Source organism: Corvus cornix, chromosome 11 (assembly GCF_000738735.6).
Source record: "Corvus cornix cornix isolate S_Up_H32 chromosome 11, ASM73873v5, whole genome shotgun sequence".
Classification (NCBI taxonomy): domain Eukaryota; kingdom Metazoa; phylum Chordata; class Aves; order Passeriformes; family Corvidae; genus Corvus; species Corvus cornix.
Window position 1 is genome coordinate 2002105 of NC_046341.1, and position 23170 is coordinate 2025274.

The following is a 23170-nucleotide window of genomic DNA, read 5'->3' on the forward strand; positions in this document are numbered from 1 at the left end:
TGTCTGACCATGTCCCTTGCCCTGTCCCTGGAGGCAGACATGTCCCAGTGTCCCTGTGTGGTGACAGAGCTGTGACCCCACCAGCACAGGGCTGCTCTAGGGGCTGAGAACCCTCAGGCCTGGCCATGGTGTGTCTGTCCCTGTCCCTTATCTCCCAGAGCAGCGCAGGGCCCTGGCACGGGGACAGTGGTGTTGGCACATCTGTCACCACAATCACTCACCCCTGCTGCTGGCCAGAGCCCAGCTCGTGCTGTCCTGTGACTCCAGCACGGCTCTGCTTCCTCAAAAACAGCTCAGGGTCATTTCAGTCTCAGCCACACTCCCAAAGGGGCTCCAAGGGCACGATACAAAATCCATCTCCAATCCTTGTTTACTTGTGGCTGTCACTCTTGTGGGATGGGTCGGATCATGCGCTTTCCTTCCTGACACATCCAGCTCTCGCTTCTCCGCACTTTAAATGCTCTTGTGTTGAAATGGCAGCAGATCCTGGAGATGGCAGGGTGGGGGAAGGAGCCAGTGATCCTGAAAGCCATCGGGTCCTGGGACACTGGCACAGGCTGCCCCATTCCTGGAAGTGCCCAAGGCCTGCTTGGATGGGGCTTGGAGCACCCTGGGATAGTGGAAGGTGTCCCTGCCCATGGCAGGGGTGGAACTGGATCTTTAAGGTCCTTCCAACCCAAACTCTTCTGTGATTCAGGGGTCAGATGCTCTGGGCTCTAAGCTGGGAGTGCACATCCAGCTCATACCCTCAGGAGAGTGGGACTGGGATGTTCTGGGGAGCAGCTGTTTGGTTCTGGTCGAGGCCTTGGGCTCCTGTGAAAAAGAGCTGCAGGCTCTGGGAAAGAGCCTTTGTGTGAGGGCAGAGGCCAGTGGGGAAAGAATCCTGCAGGGAAAAGCCTCCAGCTCCAGGAGGAGATTTGGGATCTACTCCTCCCTGAGCTGCTGGTGAGTGCTCAGGGCTGGGACTGGCCAGGGGACAGCCAGGGGGGTCACTGGGCTGGAGAAGGGGCATCCAGCACGTGGGCAGTCACCCTTGGTGTGACATTTGCCTGTGTCCATAACAAGCAGGAGGGTGTGGGGGGGAAGCAAGGCACCAAAATAGTCAATGATTCGTGAGGGCAGCAGAGCTTGGCCATTATTTGCTCTGCAGCAGGTGAAGCTCAGCCAGGAGCAGCTCTGGGGCTTCAGACAAGGCCTGGTTCAGGCTGTGCCCTGCCTGGCAGGAATGGCATGCTGGCAGGAGAGAGATACAGAGGAGAAAGGGGGAGGGATATGGCAAAAAAAGGTCGGAGATAAACCCCAGTCGTTGCATTAACCAAAGGGTAGCTTGTGGGCAGCAGGAGCTTCTCAGCAAACAAATACTGCTGGGGAGGCAGTGCCGTGCTGGGAAATTCTCTCCTCCATGCCCAGGAGCCCTGGCACAGGCCCACAGCTGTCCCTGGCACCGGGGCTTTCCTCAGCTCCAGCTTCCCTTCCCCCCTGCCCCAGTGACCTGCAGGTGTTGCTTGTGTCCAGCCCGGGGTCAGGGCCGGGCTGGCGCCTTTCCCTTCAGCAGGGTCATGTGGTGTGGCCTCGAGAGCCTTTGGGGTGCTGTTGTTATAAAATCCCCATGGATCAGTCCTGGAGGCTCGGTCTGACATCCCTGGAGTGTTTCCACACACCAGCAGCACTGAATGGGATCGATGGGACAGGGGCTGTGGCCATTGGTGCTGGGGGTGCAGTCAGGGCTGATATTTCCAAGCCCTCAGAAGTGTTTTCCAATGCAGCAGTGCCATTCCATGTCCCGAGGACCACAGGCACTGTTCACACCACTTACTGCCAAAATAAAGGGTGGAACTGAGAAGTGTGAGGCTGCAGAGCTTTCCATGAGTTTCTCTTCTGGGAAGAGGCTCTGGTTGGTTGCTTTAGCAAAAAGGAATCACAGAATGGTTTGGATTGGAAGGGACCTTGGAGATCATCTCATTCCATCCTCTGCCATGGGCAGGGACACCTTCCATAGCCCAGGATGCTCCAAGTCCCATCCAACCTGGGCTCCATGGGCAGCCACAGCTTCTCTGGGCACCCTGTGCCAGGCCCTCCCCACCCTCACGGGGAGGAATCCCTTCCCAATATCCCATCCAAAGATTCCTTGTGCTTTTTGGTGCATCTGGAGTGTCTCCTGGGTGCTGACGTTGTCCCTGTGTGTCCCCTCAGTGCTGCTCACAGCTGTGAACTGCTACAGTGTCAAGGCTGCCACCCGTGTGCAGGACGCCTTTGCTGCGGCCAAGCTGCTGGCGCTGGCTCTCATCATCATCCTGGGCTTCGTGCAGCTGGCAAAGGGTGAGTGCTGTTCCTTTTCTCCTTTTGGGACCATGCAGGTAAAGCAGGATGAGGAACAAAGCCCAGGAATCCAACCCCGGGTGTTTCAGAGCTTTGCAAACCTCCTCTGTTCTCTCGGATGCTTGGGGGATGCTTCCAGCTTTGCCAAGGGCTGAGGTTTTGCATTTTATTTGTGGGATTTTGTACTTCTGTCACTGTCAGGCTTCATTTCATGCTACTGAAACCACTTAAAGTCTTTCCTACTTGGACAGAGACTGTGGCTTCTCCCTTTGGGATTGCAGGGAATGAAAATGTTGGTGCTGCTGCACTGGGAAATCTCTTTGCTCACAGAGAATTATCTGCATGTGCAAACCACTTCCAGTCATCCTAATCCTTCCACAAACTACCCCTGCACATTTCCCTTCATCCTGTTCCAGGTGTGGAGTGGCTCAGGCCAGCTCTGGGTCACCCAGGGACACCTGGGTCAGGCAGGGCTGCAGAGCCCACGAGGAGCAGAGAGATTGGAGCTCTCAGCTGGCGCTGGCACCTGGAAAAGGAGATAAAAATGGGAAGATAAAAGCAGATTTTCTGGTGGTTCTGCTGGTTTGCTTCATGAGCACATAAAATCCTCTCAAAGCAGGGAGATGGTTTGTTCCAAACCCATTTGAGTTTGTTCCAAACCTGATTAACTCACAGTTAAACCAAAGTGTGGTTTTTTCATGCAAGTTTTGTGGAAATAAACATTTCTTGGGGAACAGTCCAGTCCTTATTTTTTGCTCAAAAGGGGATAAAATCTCCAGGGAATCCTGTCCCTGCACAGGGGGTGTGTCTGTGTGTGCTCGTGGGTCTCTAATTCCTGTCCCAGCTCTGGGAGCCAGTGCTGTCTTTGCAGAATTTCTTGCTTTGTCAGAGATTTTATTTTCTTCCAGCTCAGTGCAGACACTCAACAGGGACATTGTTTGAGGCTTATCACAAAATACACCTCCTCCCTCTGCCCAGCTCCCCAGCCTGCTCTGCCGAACCTTTTGATTCTCTCCCAGGAGGAGAAGGATAAATCACTGTAAATCTCTTTTAGTTGGTTAACATTTTACCATGAAGATCTTTACAACTGGGCTTTGTTTGCAGATATAATCTTAATTTGCATCTTCAGAATGTGCTGTTCTTTTGGCCTTTTTGGGGGAGGCTGAGCCTCTTTCTGCCCTGCTTCTTCAGGTGGAAATCCACGAGGTTTCCTTTGACTCCTGTCTGTAACTGAGAAGGGATTTCTGCCCTGTGTACAATAAAAATCCCTCCTCCCCTCCCGTGTCCCAGGAGTTGTTTTACTTCCTTTGAAGTTTCTTGCAGTTTCAGGTGTTTGTGGCTGTGCAGACCTTGCAGGGCAGGGAATTCCATGGGATTTATTTTCCTGCTGAACCACCTGGCAGGGAGATGGAAAACAGTTCCTGGACAGTAACTCCTGTAGGCAAAGACCTTTTCTCCCTGTCTGAGCACCCAACACTCAAACCACAGTGGGATCCTTGGGATCCAGAGCAGATCCTGGTTTGTTGTCCCAAGTGAAACATTCCTGCTTGTCGGAGTCCCTGTGCCACAGCTGGGACTCTGCCTGGCCTCCGACATGGATTTCATTAATCTCCTTAGGGAAGTTCCAGGCTCTCTGCTAAGTCCTTAAGAACATGCAAGCTCCTTTCCTGGTCCTTCCTCAGCTCCCACCTGCAGTTTGCACCTTGCTCCATTTTCCTTTCAAGTCATTCCAGGTGACTCCATGCTTTTAGCAGGGATACAGCAAGAAATTGTCTCTTTTCTTCTTTTTTTTTTTTAATTCAAGGAAAACACAAAAGCTTCCATTTTCATTGACAATGGGAAAACACTGCTTTGTCCCACACAGAACCACATTTCCACGCCCTTGTGTTCTGCTGTGCCCATTCCAATGTTGTTTTTGGACAAAGAGGACTCTTCCCACCACAGCTGGGTGAATCCAGCCAAGCTGGCAGCTGGTTTTGGGGTGCTGGTTTGTCTGGGGCTGCCCTTTCAGGGGGGATGGGGCTGTATATTCCCAGGATGATCTGGACAGTGAACTGGTTTTACTGGTTCCTGTCCCACTGCTGGTTTGTGTTCCCAGTATCCATAAACAGACCAGAGGAGCAACACCACATTTCTTGCTGAAACGGGGAAATTTCTGTGATTTCACAGAAATCCCTCTGCATTGACCTCCCACCTTCAGCTCTTGGCTTTTTCTCTTTTTATCCTTTCCTTGGCTCTTTTCCTGATTTGCAGAAGAGCAGGAATCTCTCAAGGCCAAAGGACTCTGTGGCAATTTTGCCCCACAGGAAAGAGCGTTTCCCTGTCAGCAGCTGCTTCCCATCTCTCCTTCCATGCCCTTTCCAAAGGAGGAGGCTGGAAGCTGCTTTCCTACTCAGCCTTTTTAAGTGCTTGAAGGTTGGCTCAGTGGAACTGAGCTGCTTGGGGTGCAGTTATTTTATTAATACAAAAATGAAACTTTTAAAAGCCTTTATGGGGCTGGAGATGAGTGGTTTGAAAAGTCCTGGATTTGGGTGTTGGTGTGTAAAACCTTCTATGTAGCCCCCAGATTACAGCTTGGAAATAATAGAAATAAATCAAATAAATAATAACTTATTTAAATACTTCTAGAAATAACTTACATAATAGAAATAACTTAAAACATAGAGAGGATCAGAGGTTTTCTACTCCAGTATTACAAAAACAAGGTTTATTTTGATTTTCTTACTTTACCAGCTCTCTCAATTTGCTTTCTGTCCAACTGGGTATTTTTTGGCCATATTCCTGGGATATCTGGGACTGGATCATGGAGAAGGGTTGGACAGCAGGTCTGAGGGGTATTTCTGCCCTGGATGTGACACAGAGGTCTGTGGGTATGTCCTCTCCATACCTGCCCCTTAAAAACTGACTGAGGTGTGGAATGGTCAAAAAATTCGGGTATTAAGGACAGCCTCATGCTTTTTACAGGTGAGGAAGTTGAGGAAAGGTTTTGATGTCAAAGAATTAGAAAAAACCATATCACAGATGTTTTACATGTATTTTTTTTTCCTGTGAATGATGCCTTGGGGTTTCTGGAGTGTTTCTGTCCTTGTGCAGCTGGAGCAGGGAGGTGCAGCTCCAGCCCTTGCTGTGATCCCTCACCAGCAGCTCTGCTTGCAAACCTGGAATTGGGCCTTTGGGATTTAGAGAAATAGAATTTAACACTGATTTTATTGAATTGCTTTTGCTGAATTTATTGTCCCTTTCCCTGGCTGATCCCTGATGTGAAATTCCTGGTGTGTGGTGCCTCCAGCAGCTGTCTGGTGGCAGCAGCATTTTTCTCCCTGACTCCTTTGGGCTGTCAGGGATGCAGAGCTGCATCTGCCAGAGCAGCGTGAGGTCAATTAAGGACAGAGCAGGCAGGTTTAACTCCAGAGCAGAGCTTAGACTGGGCAGGAGGTTTGGGTTTAATTTGGGCTTTTTTTTTTTTTTTCAGAGAATCATGAAATTGTTTGGGTGGGAAGGGTCTTAAAACCCATCCAGTGCCACTCCTGCCATGGGGAGGGACACCTTCCACTATCCCAGGCTGCTCCAAGCCTGGGAGGAAAGGAAGAAGGAGTCAATTTTCCCTCCTTCTTTCTCAAGAATGGGATTCGTCACAAAAAAAAAAAAAAAAAAAAAAAGGCAGGGGAAAAAAATATGGACAGGAAACTACCAAAATAACCACCAGGGAGAAAGCCAGAGGCCAAAGGGGCACTTTCTAGCAAAAGGGATCTGATAAATGAAAGCAGCACCCAGATGTCTCAACCCCACAGTGCCAGACGTTGTCTTGCACCTGGAGTTCTAAAAATGGCATTTTAAGAACCAAACTCTGCACTCTCAAGGTCTGAATCTTCCTTCTGGTACTTCCAGAACCCTCCCAGCAGAGTTCAGGATTTCCAGCCACAACATCACCTTTAAACAGCTTTTTACAGTGTTGGGGTGGGGGTGGCAGAGCTGGCTGGGATTGTGCCCTGGGACAGACCCTGGACAGGGGTGTCCAGGGAAGCTGTGGCTGCCCCTGGATCCCTGGAAGTATCCAAGGCCAGGTTGGATGGGGCTTGGAGTACCCTGGGATGGTGGAAGGTGTCCCCCTGCCCATGGCAGAGGGTGGGATGGGATGAAATTTGAGGTCCCTTCCCACCCAAACCATTCCAAGATTCCATGGTCAGCCAAGGGCCTGGCCACAGCCTGGGACACGGGGCTGGAGCTGTGAGAGGAGTCCGGAGCCCAGAGCAGGGGGGTGTTCCCCACCCAGCCCATGCCTGACTCCCGCCCTGGATCCTCCCTGGCAGCTGGAGCCCAGTCCAGCGGATAGGGAGCATCCCTCCCGGTGTGTCCCTGGGGCACAAGGGCTTGCAGGGACAGCACTCCCTTGCCTGGCCCCCTGCCATCCCAAATGCCACCGCCGGGAGTGCTTCTCCAGCGGGGAGCTTCGCAGGGAGGCTCCTTCCTCATCCTCCCGTTCCCGGAGCGTGGCAGCAGGGACAGCTGGGACAGCTGCCACACCCTGCCCCTCCAACTCACAGCAGCCTCCTGCTGCAGATTCGTCAGGTGTCAAACGCTGCCGGGCTGATCCCACACAGTTGTGTTTTATGGGCCTCACTCCCTAACCCTGGAGTTCTCCAGCCCGAGGGGATGGAGGAGCTCTGCGGGAGCAGAGCTCAGTTCTGCTCACACAGTTGTTTCCTCTCCCTCTCTGCCCAGAAAAGTTTTGGCAATTGCAGGTTCAAGGGCAGAGTTGAGCCTGTTTGGGCTTTTGCTTTGGACAAGTGTGGAGCTGCTGTCCAAAAAGAAATAAAATAGCAACAAAAAAATCCCCAAACCAAGCAAAGAACCAAACTGAAAGAACACCAGCCCAAAAATACAGAAGCTGTGGGGCAGTGACCTGCACTGCCTGTTTTGATAACTCTGACCTGGAGGCTTGGCCTTTAAGGATGGTGGGAGCTGTTGTTTGTTTAATACCAGTGTTAAGGATGTTTGCTGGACACTGGGGATGGAGGCTCAGCGCTGCCTTAACTCCTCAGGGTGGGAGTGTGCCTGGACGTTCCCAAAGCTGTTTAAGCCAAGGAGTTGAGAGTTGCAGTGTGTTCATTTTGGGGATCCCGGGTGAAATTCCAGGTGCTGAGCCGGATCAGGGTGAGGGAGCAGAGAGGACTCTGCTTGCCCAGGGTGGGTTTTAAGGCAGCTGACCCAGGAGGCTCCGTTGGCTGCTCATTTTTCTGGGTGCAGCTATCCAGCAATGCAGACGGATTTAAGGGAGAGCAGTTAATGCTTTGGTATTTGTCCCTTTGCCTCTGTGTGTCCTTCCAGTCTCTGGTGGCAGCAGGAGCACTCATTGTGCCAGAGGTGGATCCAGGCAGTTGTTATCTCCATGGCTCTGTGTACACATGGACTTCTCCTGGCACTTTAAATCCATCCTTTCCCACTGCCTTTGGCTGCTGGGTTGGGATTAGTGTGCCTGTGGTGCTGGAGGGACAGGCAGGAACATCTGCCCTCCCCAAATATTCCTGCACATCCAGCTTGGTGCCTCCATTAGCCCCTCCGGTGGCTCATTCAGATCCATCACAGGTTTTTATGAATGTGGACTGAACCTCTTGTGCAGACTTGAAAAGGAAAAACAAACTTATGGAAGTGGTTGGAAAACCCCTGGGTGCTTTGTTCAGGGCCTACACCTTGCTGTTCCTCTGCCTGGATGGGGATACACAAGGGGGAATTTTGGAATTGCCTTTTCCACTTCATTCCAAGGATCAGAAGGACCCTTTTTGTCCATCCAGGGGTTCTGCAGTGACTGGAGAGGCTCCTGGAGAGGCCTCACTCCAGAGCTCCCAATGCTGCCTCTGACTCTGCTGCCTTATTTCCCGTCAGCAGATGTTCTGCCAGCACAGAGGGTGTGAAAATCAGGAGGTGTTTGTTTGGGAGGTTTTTTGGTGGCTCAGCAGGATGCAGAGGAGGTGGGAAAGGTGACAGCACGTTGTGTGGCCTGAGTAGTGTCCTGGGGGAGCCCTGGAAAGGAATTGTAAAGTTGGAGTCATGAGGGGTGAGCCCAGGAGCCTTGGGGTCACCCTGAGGAGAAGAATGTCACAAATGTCTCTGGCAGAGCTCTCCACCCCTGGGAGCAGAGGATCTTTTCTGTGGAACAGGGGAAGGGACACAGCCTGTCCACAGCCAGTGCTTGGAGCCGGGCTGTGACCCGGGAGCTGTGGCTGCTCCTTGGATGCCCTCCCTGCTCCCGGGTTACAGCCCAGAAACACCTCTGCTGCTCAGGGGCTGCTGCTCAGGGGCTGCTGCTCAGGGGCTGCTGCTCAGGGGCTGCTGCTCAGGGCTGCCCCAAGCTGGGCTGGTCCCGGAGAGGAGCAGCCAGAAAGGAAGAACCCAGCAGCTCCTGTGGGTGCCCAGCTGTGCTTTCCAGGAGCTCCGAGTCCCCAGGGATGCTCTCCCAACCTGTCTCTCTCTTCTTTTCTGGACTCAGCCCCCTGAATTCTCGCTGCTTTTCCCAGGAAATGGCTCAGCAGCCGAGTGCATCTCCTCCTCTGGGGTTCTGGGTACAGACACCCTGTGCTGAGGGCCCCATCTCTCCATGGCTGTGTTCCCTCTCCTCGCTGTTGGGGCAAGTTGAAAATATTTAATTACCCTGCAATGCTTTGTGCAGGAGAAGATTGCTGTGCTATTAAAACCAGACCAGGCATGACTGGGGAGCAAATGAACATTTTTGAAGGAAGGGCCTGAACACGCAGCGCCTCACACGGGTCCCTCTCGCAGCAGGGCCCCGGCTGACCCGGCACAATTACCGAAGTCTTGGCAGCTGGAGGAGCAGCAAATGGGCTTTGTGTCACAGCTCGTTACCTTAATTTGGTTAATTGTAGAGCAGAGTGCGGTGGAACAGCCGGTTCAAACCAGGCTCTGGCTCTCCGGGGTGCCGGGCATGGGCAGGGCCTGGGGAGAGCGGGTGGGAGCCAGGGCGGGCAGAGCTCGGGATGAGCTTGGGATGCCCCAGAGGCTGTGCTTGGCAGCCTCACCTGCACATTTGTAACCCTTGGTTAGATCTAAAGGCTGCAGATCCAAAAGCCTGGGGGCTGGAATTGTTGAGGCTTGAAGGATGGAGTGTCTGGGAAGTTTTGCAGATGGTCCAGCACACCCTGGTCTGGTTGACAAGGTGGGGTTGGATCAAAGATCCAAATTAGGATCAAACCTAAATAATTCTGGGAATTTTTAGCAGGGCCTGTTGATGGCTTGAGGGGTAATGGTTTTAAACTGGAAGAGGGCAGGTTTAGATGAGATATAAGGAAGACTTTTTTTATTATGACGATGGTGAGATATGGACACTCCTGGTTATTCAATTGTGTTCTGACATGTTGCTAAATCCATTTTACCCTGGGGCACAGAAATGGGAAGTTTAACAACTCACTGGGAGGTTTTGGGGAGATCCAACTTTCTGAAGGTGAGGTGGGAAGGGCAGTGAGGTGTTGGCTGCCTCAGGGAAAGGAATGTTTGGCTTGAGAGGATTTTGCCTGTGACAGACAGAAGGAGGATTTGGGGAGAGCTGGTGTCCAGCTGTGGACAAGAAAATGGAGTGGTGCTTGTGCTGCTCCTACATGGGAGCATTCTCCTGGGTGGTGAAGGTGATGATCCGTGGATCGGGGTGGGAGCATGGAGAGCCTGAGACCTTTGAGAAGAGACATCCTGAGGAGTGTTTGAAATGCCTGGAGAGCCTCCTGCTCTCCCAGTCCATCCCATACTGTGCTGTTCTAGTAGCTAATTACAGGCACTGTGAACGAAAAGTGTCTCTTATTCCCAGAACAAAAGGCCTGGAAAGAACCAGGCTGGTAATTATTCAGGAAGGGCAGAGAATGAGGTGGGGAAAGCTGAGCCCGAGGGATGCAGAGGAATGTGATCCCCTGCATGCCCCTCCTGCTCAGCCCTTTGATTCACCTGGGCTAAACTGGGATTCTGGGCAGAACCTGCAAGGCAGAAATTGAGGTTAAACTCAGCCTGTTACCAGTCTCTGCATTTCCTGGCTCTGCTGTTGCACTCGGGTGTGTTTTTACAAAGGATTGGTGCATTTTGGGATGTGTTTTTACAAAGGATTGGTGCATTTTGCTGAGGAGGATCACGGGCTCCAGGGCATCAAAAACATCCAGCACATCCCAAGGGAGATGCAGGAAAGACCTTCCTGGTGCAAGGAGCTGCTGGGAAAGAGGTGACTCCAGCAGAGAACAGCAGTTGGGATTGGGATCGGGATCTGAGCAGGAGGAGCTTTGGGTTTCCCACTCTGGATGGATTCCCAGGCTGTGGATGAGCTGCTGCCGTGGGCCTGCTGCTCACAGCCACAGCATCCCCCTGCAAGGAAAGGATGAGGATGGGTCAGGGAAGGAGGAGGAAAGAGGAGATGGGGCTCTCCCCCACACACAGGGCAGCTCCATGGCACTGGCAGAGGTCTGGAGCAGCCCCATGAGTGACAGATGCTCTGGGAGGCCGATGGTGCTGCTGGGAAAAATCCCTCTTTCCCAGCACTGGGAAGATGAGTGGGAGGTGTTCCAGGGCCGGTGCATCCACATTTGTCACCCAGCCTCTGCAGCAGTGGCACAGGGGAGGGAGAATTTCCAGAGTGAGGCGAGAAGAAAGGCCATCCAGAGGGAAAATTCCTGCTGCTGGAGCATCCCTGTGCTTTTCCAGCAGCACCTCCTGGGTGCCCTGTGCAGAGGGATGAAGGGTTAAGCTCCAGCCCCTGCTGACTGCCTTGTGATGCAGCTGCTGGGGTGATTAGGAGAGATCTGTGCCCTAAGAGGAATCACATGGGCTCCCCCAGGGCTCGCTGGGTGCAGAGGTGCCCCTCTGCATCCCACCACATTCCCTGCGCTCCAGGCTGGGAGCGTGGCTCTGCCATCCCTGTCCCACAGCCAGACCCCTGCATCAAAGACAGGGAACAAAACAACTGCAGAGCACTTAAAAGCAAAATAAATAAACCTGGGGCTGCTCAGGGAGAGCTGGGACAAGAGGGACAATCAAATCTTCTATTTCGGGTGTTTTCTTTCAAAAGCAGATCCACAACAGGAACTTTTGATCATCAGGCCCTAAAGAAGGTGACTTCTGATATCCAAACCCCCAGAACCTGACTTCCCTCAATCAAAGGGATTGCCACGGGCCTCTGCTTTATCAGGTGGCTGGTGGAACTGGAGGAAATCCTGGGTTTCTGGGGGTTTGGGTGGCTGGTGGAAGTGCAGGAAATCCTGGGGCTTTATCGAAGGCCAGCAGCCTCGAGTTGAGAGGACAATGTGACAATCTCTGTTTGCAAAGCATCTTCCAGCAGGAAGGTCCCCAGGATGTCTCTGGGACATCACCTTGGTGACAGCACGTTGCAGTGTGAGAAAGTTTGGAGGAGTCAGTCCTTGCTTGAGATGTGTTTTTGGGGGTCATTATTTGGGGATGAACCCAGCTGGACTGATCCCTGGAAAACTGGAGGGAAAACGTGCCCGTGCTCAGCATAACCCGAAGAGCAGCAGGGTGATAATTAAGATAATTAATCCTAAAGCAGCTCTTGCCTCCACGTTTCTCTGGATGCCTTTGGGGTTCAGAGCCCGTGGCACTGAGCGGGGTTTGTGTCCTGCAGGTGATGTGGAAAACCTGACCCCTGAGAAATCCTTCGAGGGCACCAAGGTGGGCGTTGGGAACATCGTGCTGGCTCTGTACAGCGGCCTCTTTGCCTACGGAGGATGGTAAGGCACAGCCCTCTCTCTTCCTTCCACACTGAACTCAGTTCCAACTCCAATTCCAAACTGGAGCTCCTGATCATGCAATCATGGAATGCTTTGGGTTGGAAGGGACCTTCAGGATCATCCAGTCCAATGGGCAAGTCCCACTATCCCAGGTTGCTCCAAGCCCTGTCCAGCCTGGCCTTGGACATCAGCCATCCTAATTTTCCCCACAGGATCAGTCCCTGTGCCCCTCCTGGAATCCCCGTGCAGATGAGTTTAACTGAATGGCACTTATTTATGCCATGGACTAACCAGAATTAACCCCTGTCCCTTTGAAATTGCAGGAATTACTTGAATTTTGTGACAGAAGAGATGATAAATCCCTACAGGTAGGTGTGAGTGCAGGGATGACTTCCCTGGGGGAAAAGCTGTTGTTTTGGGGAAGCCCCTTCCTTGTGTGTTTAACAGAGGAGGAAGCCAAGGTCTTTATCTGGAAAAAGAGAAAACAAGATGGATTAATGACCTTCCACCTCCCTGGAATCAGGGAAAGGGAACATTAATGCCTGTAGGAGCAGAGCTGTTGTTTTCCCTGCTCTCCCATGCCGTGTTATCAGCGCTGGGAGAAATCTCTGCTTCCTTGGCCTGACACCTCTGTGAGTTATGGGCCAGGAAAGAGCACTCAGGGCTTTATTGCTGCCTTGGTTAAACTCCCACCGAGCATTTGTGCTGCTCTCTGTGTGTTTGTGCTGCTCTCCGTGTGTTTGTCCCGTGCTCTTCCCATCCTGTTGAGTGAGAGCTGCTTCCTGCTCTGCTCGTGCCTCTCGGGGTTATTTGGGGCCCTCAGCAGAGCAGGATGGTGCTGAGAAATCCCTTCGGCTCCTGGGAAGGTGCCTGGGAGCTGCTGAGAGCTGAGGCTTGGGGCCACTTGTGCAAGAGCCGGTCCTGGCTGACCCTGGGGGTGCTTTGTGCCTGCTGGGAAGCACAGGGTTGGATCTGCCCCTTCCCAGAGAAACATCAAAAAGGGGCTGCATTTTGCAATTATTTTCATGTCTGCTGGATGCAGTCGTGGTATTTGACTCTGCTTCTGCAGCTTGGAGCTCTGCTGGACCAATTAGAGTGGCACCAAGCAGGGTTTCCTTTTTCACGTTCCATTCTCAAATGAAGTTAAACTGTTGGGAAAGGCAAATTTGTACCAACGCAGGCTGGTCACAGACCCACTCAGCTGTGCCTGAACCCCTTTTCTTTGAGTTCCTCAGCCCAGCCAGCTGCACAGAGTTAGAGCCTAAAACTGCCCCCTGCACCCCTGAGGTTCCCATCTCCCACGGGAATACCCCCAGCACAAGGGAGCTCCTTTGCCCAGAGAGAATCCCTGCGCTGGTGCCACTGGGTATTTTAATTAATTGCCTCTGCAGGGATCCTGAATTCGTGCTCCTGCATGGAACCTCTCCATGAAAAAAAGTCCCTTCTGCCCTAATCCTTCCCTCTCCATCTGCAGCCTCCAGGCTGTTCAGGGAATCATGGAGTCGTTAAGGTTGGAAAAGACCTTGAGACCATGAACCAGCCCCACCAGCATGGGCACTGTGAACCATGTCCTCAGGTGCCACATCCTCGTGTTGTCTGAGGGATGGGGACTCCACCACGCCTTGGGTAGCCTGTTCCTGTGTGGATATCCCCTCTCCACGGGAGCAGCGTGTGCCTGGGCCACCGGCCACACGGAAAAGCCAGAGAACAGAGCAGCTTGAACAAAGCGAGCGAGCGTAGGGGGTGGCGATCCCTGGGATCAGCAGCTCCCTGCTCCCAGCTGCTCCAGGACAATGGATGTTTTTTTCCTAGAAACCTGCCTCTGGCTATCATCATCTCCCTGCCTGTCGTCACTCTGGTGTATGTGCTGACCAACTTGGCTTACTTCACCACGCTGAGCACGGAGCAGATGCTGATGTCCGAGGCCGTGGCTGTGGTAAGATCCTCGCTGCTCCAGCCTGACTCATCCCAGGGCAGGTGAAATCAGCCTTGGAATCACTGCACACATCTCCTGCTTTGTTCCAGACTGGTCAGGGCTGTTACAGAAACTCTGATGCTGAGCTGGAGATAAAGAGCAGCCGTGACGGGGAGCAGGGAAGAACAGCATGATCCCGAGGGGATTATCCCGGGCAGCAGGGAGGGTGGCACTCGGTGCTGCTCTTCATTCCGAGCTAGGGAAGGTTGCTGCAGGCCTTGTGACTTCCCAGTGACTGCCCATCACTTACCAGAGCTCGATATTTATGGGGAAAGGTCACTCAGTCAACACTGAACTGGATTGTTCTCTCTCTGTGTCTCCCTTGTTTTAATTAAGAGAGAAAAATAATACTTCTATTAATTAAAATGCCAGTGTGGTCAGGAACCCTGATAGCTTCAGAAGGGAGCGGACCTTGCAGACTGAGCCTGACCAGGATTGTTCAGGGCTTCGGGGGGAATCTGCCAGCCCAGGATGAGCTGAGCCCCTCAGGTGCCACTGCTCCCTCCTTTGGGTTGGGACCGAGGCCCTGCTCCAGCCTCAGTCTGTGCTGCAGGGAATCCTGGAATGGTTTGGGTGGGAAGCGACCTGAAAGCCCATCCCATTCCATCCCCTGCTGTGGGCAGGGACACCTTCCACTATCCCATGTTTCTCCAAGCCCTGTCCGTCCTGGCCTGGAACAGCAGAGGCTGGAAATCAATCCCATCTTGTTGGTGCAACGCCGCAGTGGAGCAGCACAGGCTCAGCCTGCGACAAAAAGCTGCAGGGCCAGGTCCCTGCGTGTCCCCAGGGCTGTGTCCCAGCTCCTGACTCAGCACTTGGCAGCAGCTGCTGTCTGAGTTTCCTCACAGTTTCCGTTTGGTCTTGAACTTTCTGATAGCTGTTGGACAAATGTTGTGTCCTGGCCCCGAAGGAAGGGCTGGCTGCTGATGGGTTTTAGCAATTCCACAATCTGCTTTTTCAGGAAAAGAGGAGCAGCACATGGGAATATGGGAAACTCCGTCACAGCTTCAGCACTGAGCTGTTTGAAATCTCATTTCTTGAGATTTCTCCAGATATTCTTTGTAGGTAGCTCTGAGTTTTTTGGGACATTGTGGGTGTGAAATGTGTCTCCTCGTCCCCCATTTAGGATTTTGGGAACTACCACCTCGGTGTCATGTCCTGGATCATCCCTGTCTTTGTTGGCCTCTCGTGCTTTGGGTCTGTCAATGGATCTCTCTTCACTTCTTCCCGGTAGGTTCCTTGCTCAATCCTGTGGGTTTTGTTTACAAGCTGTGCTTAGTTCCTCTTCCTTTGGAGTTCTCCTCCAGAGGGTGGCTGTGGGCAGACACAAAGTCTGGAGGGCCTGGAGGCCATGTGGGAATGCAAGAAGACAAAGTCAGGCTTTAAAACCAGATTAAAGGCAACCTTTCAGTGCTCTTAATCTGCTGTTCCTCAGGCAAAGTTCTAGTGAGGTCAGTAAACCAGAACCAGACACAGCGCTCGGGGCTGATGAGAAAGTGGCTTTAATGAAAAGCAGAAAGTTGGGAGACTTCAGGGATGGGATGAGAATCCCTCGGGAAGGGGAGAAAGGCTGGGCAGGGGCAGGACTGAGATGGTTCCAGCTCTGACACATCCTTGCGTCTGGGGAGTCACTGAATTGCTGTCCCTGGAGAGCAGGATGTAAACCCATCCTTCCTGCATTCCTTGGCCATCTCCAGCCTCCCCTGTGAGTCAGGGGCCAGAGTTCCAGTCCTGGTGTTCCAGTCCTGCCTCGAGGCTGCCAGGGCTGAGCTCAGGCTGGCCCCACTTGTTCTGTGCTGAGCACAGAGCCCTGCAGGGGTGTGACTGCTCTGTGTTCCCTCTCTGTGTCCCCTCCCAGGCTGTTCTTCGTGGGATCCCGAGAGGGGCACCTGCCTTCCATCCTGTCCATGATCCATCCCCGGCTCCTCACCCCCGTCCCGTCCCTCGTGTTCACGGTGAGGCCCTGGGGCCGGGCTGGGGGGGATGGATCAGGGCTGGGATCCCATTGGAATGGAGCCACAGCCATTCCTGCATGTGCCTACAGGAGATGGACCCTCCTCTTCATGTCCTCATTGTCCACTTCCGTCTCGAATTCTCCCCATCCCTGGAAGTGTCCAAGGCCAGGTTGGACAGGGCTTGGAGCACCCTGGGATAGTGGAAGGTGTCCCTGCCCATGGCAGGGGGTTGGAACTAGAGGTCCCTTAAGCTTTGAGGGGTCCTTCCAACCAACCATTCCATGATCCTATGAAATGGTGCCAGGCACCAATTAAAAATGAGTTAAATAACTAAAAAATAGTCAATGGGATCCCTCTCCTGGCAGCTATTTCCTCTAAATCCCCCTGTTTAGTGCTGTAACATAGGTGGTTTTGCCTGCTTCCTTTCCTAATGGCCTTTTCCCTGGATTCAGTGTGTCATGACCCTGCTCTATGCCTTCTCCAACAACATCTTCTCAGTCATCAACTTCTTCAGCTTCTTCAACTGGCTGTGCGTGGCCCTGGCCATCATCGGGATGATGTGGCTGCGGTACAAGAAGCCAGAGCTGGAGAGGCCCATCAAGGTGAGAGCGGGGTGGGCGCTGCCAGGGTGGGTGGGTCCTTCCCAGATCCCCTCCCAGCACCAGGGGAGGCCCAGCTGCTGGTCCTGCATGGAAAAGGGGCTGGGATTGCAGGGAAGTGCTGTGTGCCACTAAAGGAGGTGTCCCTGCTGCTGAACCCCTGCAGGAGCACAAAGAGCTGCCTTGGGGACAGCACAGTGAGGGAGCTCTGGGTGACAGGGCCAGGGTGCTGTGGTGGCATCGCTTTCCATGAGTAACACACTCCCCAGGGCCAATCCCAGGCTGTGGCTCTCAGTGTAACACTCTGTACCCCCCTGGAATTCCCCTAAAATAGTTTCCTGCTAAAGCAGCCGGCCCCGTGCCAAGCTCTGTCCCTGGCGTCCTTGGCCAGCTTGGCAGCCCCGTGTCCCATCTGGGAGGAGGCCAAGATCCTGTCAGCCCCCCATGCTTCTCCCCCAGAGGCTGCTTTTCCCTCATCCCACAGCACACTCGGGTCCGTGCCAGGCAGCAGCACCCACAGGGAAGCAAATCCACGGGCCAGGACTGGCGCCTTCCCAAAGGGAATCTTTGGTGGGTGTTCCCTTAGGTTTTGGGGTTTTCTTCTCAAAGCTGGGCTGCTCTCGTGGGTTCCCTGCTTGGAGTCCCCTGGGAAACTTGCGCTGTGCCTCTCTGGGGTTTGGTGCTGTTGGTGCAGATGACTTGGATAAGGAATTACAGGATTAGGGAACTGCGGTCCAAAACGGTGCTGAGAAAGGCTCTTGGCCATGGTGGAACAATCATTCCATCCCTCCCCAGGCTGGATAAACTCCTGGAGAGCCTCCCCTGCTCCCCTGACACATCTCCTGACCTGTCCCTTGCTCCCTGCTCAGGTGAACATCTGCCTGCCCATCTTCTTCATCCTGGCCTGCCTGTTCCTCATCGCCGTTTCCTTCTGGATGACGCCCAAGGAATGTGGGATCGGCTTTGCCATCATCCTCAGTGGGATCCCCATTTACTTCTTCGGGGTCTGGTGGCAAAACAAGCCCAAGTGGGTTCTCCAAGGCATCTGTGAGTATCTGCAGTGAGGAGCAGCTTTGGCTCCCAAGAAGTTTCCCAGTGCTGTGCTGTGCTGCAGCTGGCAGTGCTGGCTCTCCTCCCTGTGGAAGTGGAGGAGCTTCCAAACTCCTGGCTCTGATCCATTTTTCTTTCACTGTAACAAGTTTATCCTGATGATTGCCATGTGTACCAAGCACCCAAAATGCATCCTGATTTGCACTTATGGCAAAGTTTGGTACCAATACCATGTTTTTTGGGGTTTTTAATCTTGGCAAACAGATTGTTAGGAGCAGAGCATAATTCCCTGCTCCTGGAAAAGCCCAGGGCCAAGCCTTTGCTCAGCAGAGAATCCCTTCCCAGTGGTGGAGGAAGGATTGAGGACAGCTGGCCTCCATTTGACTGCTGAAAATCCACAATTAGTCCTGGTCCACGGCTTAGCCAGTGCTAACATTTGGGATCCAGGCAAAGCTTGCCTTGGCATCCCCCTGTGGCAGCGGAGCAGAGGGAAGGGAAGGTCCCTCGATGGGTTCTCTCAGGTTTATTTTTCAGGGATCTGCTCCAAGCTTTCCCACCAGCTGCCACAAGGCCAGGGTGTGTTTGGAGGGATGGAGAGGCCGTGCTTGGCACACGGAACCTCTGCCTCAACCACTGAGCCCACAAAGTCAATCCCTGCTGTCCAAGTAACTGAACCCAGCGGCTCCTCCCCGCTCTCCTGCAAGGGGCTGACCTAGAAAAGCAGACAAGGAGAAGTGCCCAGCCTTAGCTGGGTGTTTTATGAGGAAGAAAAAGGCTTTCAGCAGCACTCAGCACTCGTTGTTCTTCTTTTCCCCCTGTCTCCCTCTCCCTCTCTCCCACACTCACTTTTTTATCCTGAGTTTAGGCTCAGTTCCTGGAAAAGCCATTTTTGCAATGCCTGGGTGGTAAATTACCATATTCATTGTTTTCTTCCACCAAAGGATTGTAAGGAGAATATTGAAAATATTCTGGGAACAGACAGTGATAATCCTGCAAACGTCCACTGAGAAGCACAGGAACTTTAAATGTGATTTATTAATCCACTGCAGATAATTTGATCACCTCCCACTGATCTGAGCCTCACTTGGTTGTGCTTAGAATTAGTTTGGCCAGGCAGGAATATTTTGTGATCTCCAACCAGAGTGGAGCAGCAGGGAGCAGAGGAGGGTTTGGATGGGTGGGATAATAAAATGACTTCAGCTGAGCACCTTTTCCTGGGAAGTCTGCACCTGGAATGTCCCTTGGCTCCCACCTGCCCTGGGCCAGGCAGTGGCCTCTGCCCCGTGTGCAGGCCAGGGGGCTTTGGGTGGGTTTGTCCTTCAGAAGAGGCTGTGGGCTCACATGGCTTTCAGAATCAGAAGCAAAAGCTTCACCTTGGATTTTCCATGCCCATTCCTGACTCAGTTTTGGCTGCTCACACTCAGAGCATCCAGAATTAGGTCCCGTATCAGCAGGCAGGGAGAAGCTGTGCCCAGGAGTGGTGGGGCAGTGCGGAGTCCTCGCTGCAGGAGCAGGGCTCCTGGTGTGAGGTTTACATTTTGGGAATGGAGTAGGGAGTATCCATGGAATATTACAGGCCTTAAATTGTACTTGGACTCAGGGTGGGGAGGCAGAGGGCTCAGCCCTTCCCTCATGGACCCAGATTTTTGTTGGTAATCCGTGACCTTTCCTTTGCTTTCTCCGCAGTCTCCGCCACAGTCCTGTGCCAGAAACTGATGGAAGTGGTTCCTCAGGAATCCTAGGCAGGAAAAGCAGGGACATTGAGCTCGAGGAAACGCACAACGTGATTTTGAGATGACACAAGGATCCGACCCCTCACTCCCGAATCCCAGGCACCGGAGCACCCCGCGGGAGCCGCTTCCCGCTGCCGCCACGGCCCCAAGGCTCTGCTTCGCCTCCTGCAGCCCCTCCAGCCCCGCCCAGCCTTGCAGCCCAGTGAGGAGAAGTTCTTGGTACGAGCACGAGCCAGGAGGATGAATTCCAAAGGGCAATTCCAGAGAGGTGCTGCCTGTGCCCTCTGTGTGTGTGAGGGCTGTGCTTGGATCTGGGGGGCTCCTTTGCTTTGCCTCTGGGATCTGCTGGAGCCTGGTTGGAGTGGTCTGAGCGCCTGGGGGGGCTGGGGCTGCCACAGAGCCCTGGGGGGAACCTTGGCCTGGCCCAGGGGTGGGGTTGGGAAGCGGAGGTTTGCTGATGTTGCCTCATCCCCCCCCAAACTAAAACCCCCACGTGCTGCAGGACCCCACCGGGCAGCGGGACAAGGCAGAGCAGGACCAGTGACGTGGGGGGGCCTCATCCGAGTGGCACTGTGTTCCTCCCTAGAGCCCTGCCACCCTTTGGATTTGGATCACCACTCCCAGATCCAAGCCAGCTCCCTGCTGCTGAGCCAGTCCTCCAGGATGCTCTTCCCCACAATGCCCATCCCGTGGCCCTGGGAATGAGCACTGAGGGGGGAGTTCCTGCTGAGAAGCCCTGGAACTGCACTCAGCAGAAGGCCAAGTCCTTGGCTTGCTCATTCCCTGCTTTTCTGTGCCAGGCTTTCATCCAGTGTGGGATGAGCAGCCTCGTGCTCTCCTCACAGCCCTGCTCAGGGAGCCGTGTTTGCCCCTAAACCATCTGCAGAGAGCCATAAAGGGTGGGATTCCCCTGGCACATTCCCTGGGGTCTCTCCATGCGCTGCCTGGCGCTGTTCCCTTTGTCCTGCTGTGTGTGTCTCCTCTGGAATGTGCCATGGAGATGGGACCAACCGGCTCTGCGGTGTGGAGAAGGGCAGATGTCCTGGCTGGCTGGAGCCACCTCGGGCTGCTGGAGATCATGGAATGGGGTGGAAAGAGACCTTAAAGCTCTTGGGCAGGGACACCTTCCACCATCCCAGGTTGCTCCAAGCCCTGTCCAGCCTTGCCGTGGACACTGCCAGGGATCCAGGGGCAGCCACAGCTGCTCTGGGCACCCTGTGCCAGGGCCTCCCCACCTGTGAGAAATGAAAGTGAGTTCTGCTCTTAGGAGCAGGGCCTGGGCCTGATCCTCCCTCGTGCATCAGGTCTGGCCTGACGAGATCCCAGCACCACCCTCCCGTTCAGGAGCGATCCTGGAGCACAATCCGTGATCCGCATGTGAAATCCTGGTTTGCTGTCGTGGGTGGTGCTGTCCCGTCCCTGAGCACTCCCGGAATTCCTGTAGTTCCCGAGTAGTCAGCATTGTCCCCTTAGGGACACGTTGCTTCCTCTGGTCCAAAGTGTCACCTTTGGGAAAGCTGCAGTTCCTGAACCATTTGCTCCTTGTGCCTCTGCGCTCCGACATCACTTGGAATTCTGATCTTTTCCCCACTGGAGCTGCTTTGCTGTCTGTGTTGCAGATCTTTGTGCTCGTGCTTTGTGCAGGTGGCTTGGTGAACTATTTCCCATTTTTTTTGGTAAACTTGGCCGTTGGGAAGCCAGGATGCTCCGGGAGCTGTTGCTTCCCGCTGGATTCTCCTTGCAGCATAGAGTTCTTTGGGATGAAGGGGCATTAAGGACACCGTGGTACTCGCTCAGGCCTTGTCCTGGGAAGTTCTGCAGCACTCCAGGGGTGTCAGGGGAGGGGCAGCTCCTGCCCAGCTGTGTGGCCGTGTCCAGGTGCAGCTCCACGCTCCGGCTTTGCCAGCCCCGTGTCCTGCTCCAAGGCAGGAATAGGGGAGACAATCAGCTCTTTATTCCATGGCAGCTGGGGTGGAGATTCCCAAACCAGCTCAGTGATGGCGTGGAGATTCCCAATCCAGCTCTCCGGGAGCTGAGTTAATCCATGAGGATTTGCAGCTGGTTTGGGAATATCCAGAGGGCAGAACCCAAAGCTTTTGGCCAGTGCCTGGCTGTGCAGGGACCTACATGCAATGAGCTGGTGCATCTCGGATCCGATGCCTGTGGAGAGGCTTTGGCATAAATAAGGTCATGAATCACAAAACCTGAACTGGATTTTTGGCTTCTTCCAGCTGAAGGCTGAGATGGTTTTGAGCAGTGATGGGAAATCACAGCTCCTGCTGGAGCTGTTCCATGGAGAGGGGACCTCAGTCTGTCACCTGCCACTCAGGCTGCAGGTTTTTTTGGCTGTGAGGGTCTCAGGGCAGCTCCTGCAGGGCCTGGGTTCAGCGTGGGGGCTCTCAGTGCCAAAACCCACCAGCAGAATCCCTTGGGATGCAAATCAAAGGCATTGGAATCTCAGCCACCTCAACCCAAAGTCAGTTGGCACCAAGGGCCCTCCACAGAGAGCTCAGGATTGGGGCCGGAGCTCCCAAGGGATGGCCACTTTGTCCATCAGGTGCTGGCCATCACAGTGTCCTCCTGGTGACCCTTTGACGCTGGTTTGAAAGAGGAGCTGTCACACTAAAAAATACTTTTTTATCAATTAATGGATTTGAATTAAATCCTTAACTCGCTCGCTTTGCTTTTTGTGGATTTTCATGGTTTCTCACTTGCTGCTGAAGATCTTTCTCTTGTACTAACCTGAGGCTCTGGCACTGATCCCACGTTTGTGGGGATCTCGCCAGCATCTCCTTAGCAATAGAGGTTTAGGAAGAAACTGAACCAGGTACCAGCACAGGGCCACAAAAAGGCTGAGTTTGGTCAGCCACAGCTCACATCTCAAATTTATCTGCCAAAAAGCTGATTTCTTTCACCCTGGAGTCGTTGATCCCCCATAGCTTTCCTCCACCAGAGCTTGGTGACACGGCTGGAAGAGCTTGGGTTGGTTTTCCCTGGAGGTTTGGGAGATGATGAGGGAGGGGGTACAACTGAATTTCATTTAATATAGAAAAGACAGTGAAGTCGTTCCTGCCATCAGGGAAACGGCTGCCACAGCCTCTGCTGTCCCGCGTGGCAGCTTTTCCCGTGGATCAGCGGCCGTCCGCCCTCGGCTTGCGCTGTTCCCATGGATTTGGCTGTGGAAAAGGGAGAACACATCCCTGGGAAAGATCTCCTTGCTGCTTGTTTTCTTCAGCCCCAGAGTGAGATGTGTCAGGGAGGGCAGGGAGAGCGACAGAGAGTTCCCAGAGTTTGCCATCGTTCCCAGCACTGGAGGTGGGATTTTTCCTGTTGTTTCTCCGTTGTCTTTGGAGCCCGTGGTCGGTCACAGCTCCTGCACCCATGGAGGGAGATGAACCCTCCCCACAAGGACCCTGCCACCACAGTGACCTAAACGAGGTTCCACGGGAGTCTCTTGCATTGACAGCTTCCTGCAAGTACGGCCTGGGCTGTTGTGTCCATGGAATTCAGGTTGGAAAAGACCTTGAAGGTCACAGAGCCCATGGGCGGCGCCGTGGCTGTGCCGCAGCGATCCCGTGCTCCTTGACTGACCCCAGCTTTCAATTATTGCTCCTCTCCAGTTGTTTTCGAGTTCAGGCTCCCAGGCTGGCAGTTGTTTGGGGTGTTCACAGAGTTGCATCCTGCAGGGATTGCTAAACAGAGCAGGAGCTGCTGGCCAGGCACTTCCGTGCCCGTTGGGTTCCTCTTTCTAAATGAACCCTTCCTGCAGCTGGGAGGGGAGCCAGCCCTGCTCAGCCCTGCAAAAATC

General features: G+C 53.6%; 1 protein-coding gene across 1 annotated transcript in view; it reads left to right on the forward strand.

The window, feature by feature from the left end:
• SLC7A5 (solute carrier family 7 member 5) overlaps positions 1–19977 on the forward strand; it is a 29926-nt gene extending 9949 nt beyond the window's left edge. The window contains exons 2-10 of the mRNA XM_019288359.2: positions 2194–2319; positions 11945–12050; positions 12374–12418; positions 13863–13986; positions 15152–15255; positions 15884–15980; positions 16433–16582; positions 17449–17626; positions 19316–19977. Coding sequence (XP_019143904.2) covers positions 2194–2319; positions 11945–12050; positions 12374–12418; positions 13863–13986; positions 15152–15255; positions 15884–15980; positions 16433–16582; positions 17449–17626; positions 19316–19371 — 986 coding nt within the window. The 3' untranslated portion in view covers positions 19372–19977. The remainder of the gene's footprint in view (positions 1–2193; positions 2320–11944; positions 12051–12373; positions 12419–13862; positions 13987–15151; positions 15256–15883; positions 15981–16432; positions 16583–17448; positions 17627–19315) is intronic.
• Positions 19978–23170: the final 3193 nt, after the last annotated feature.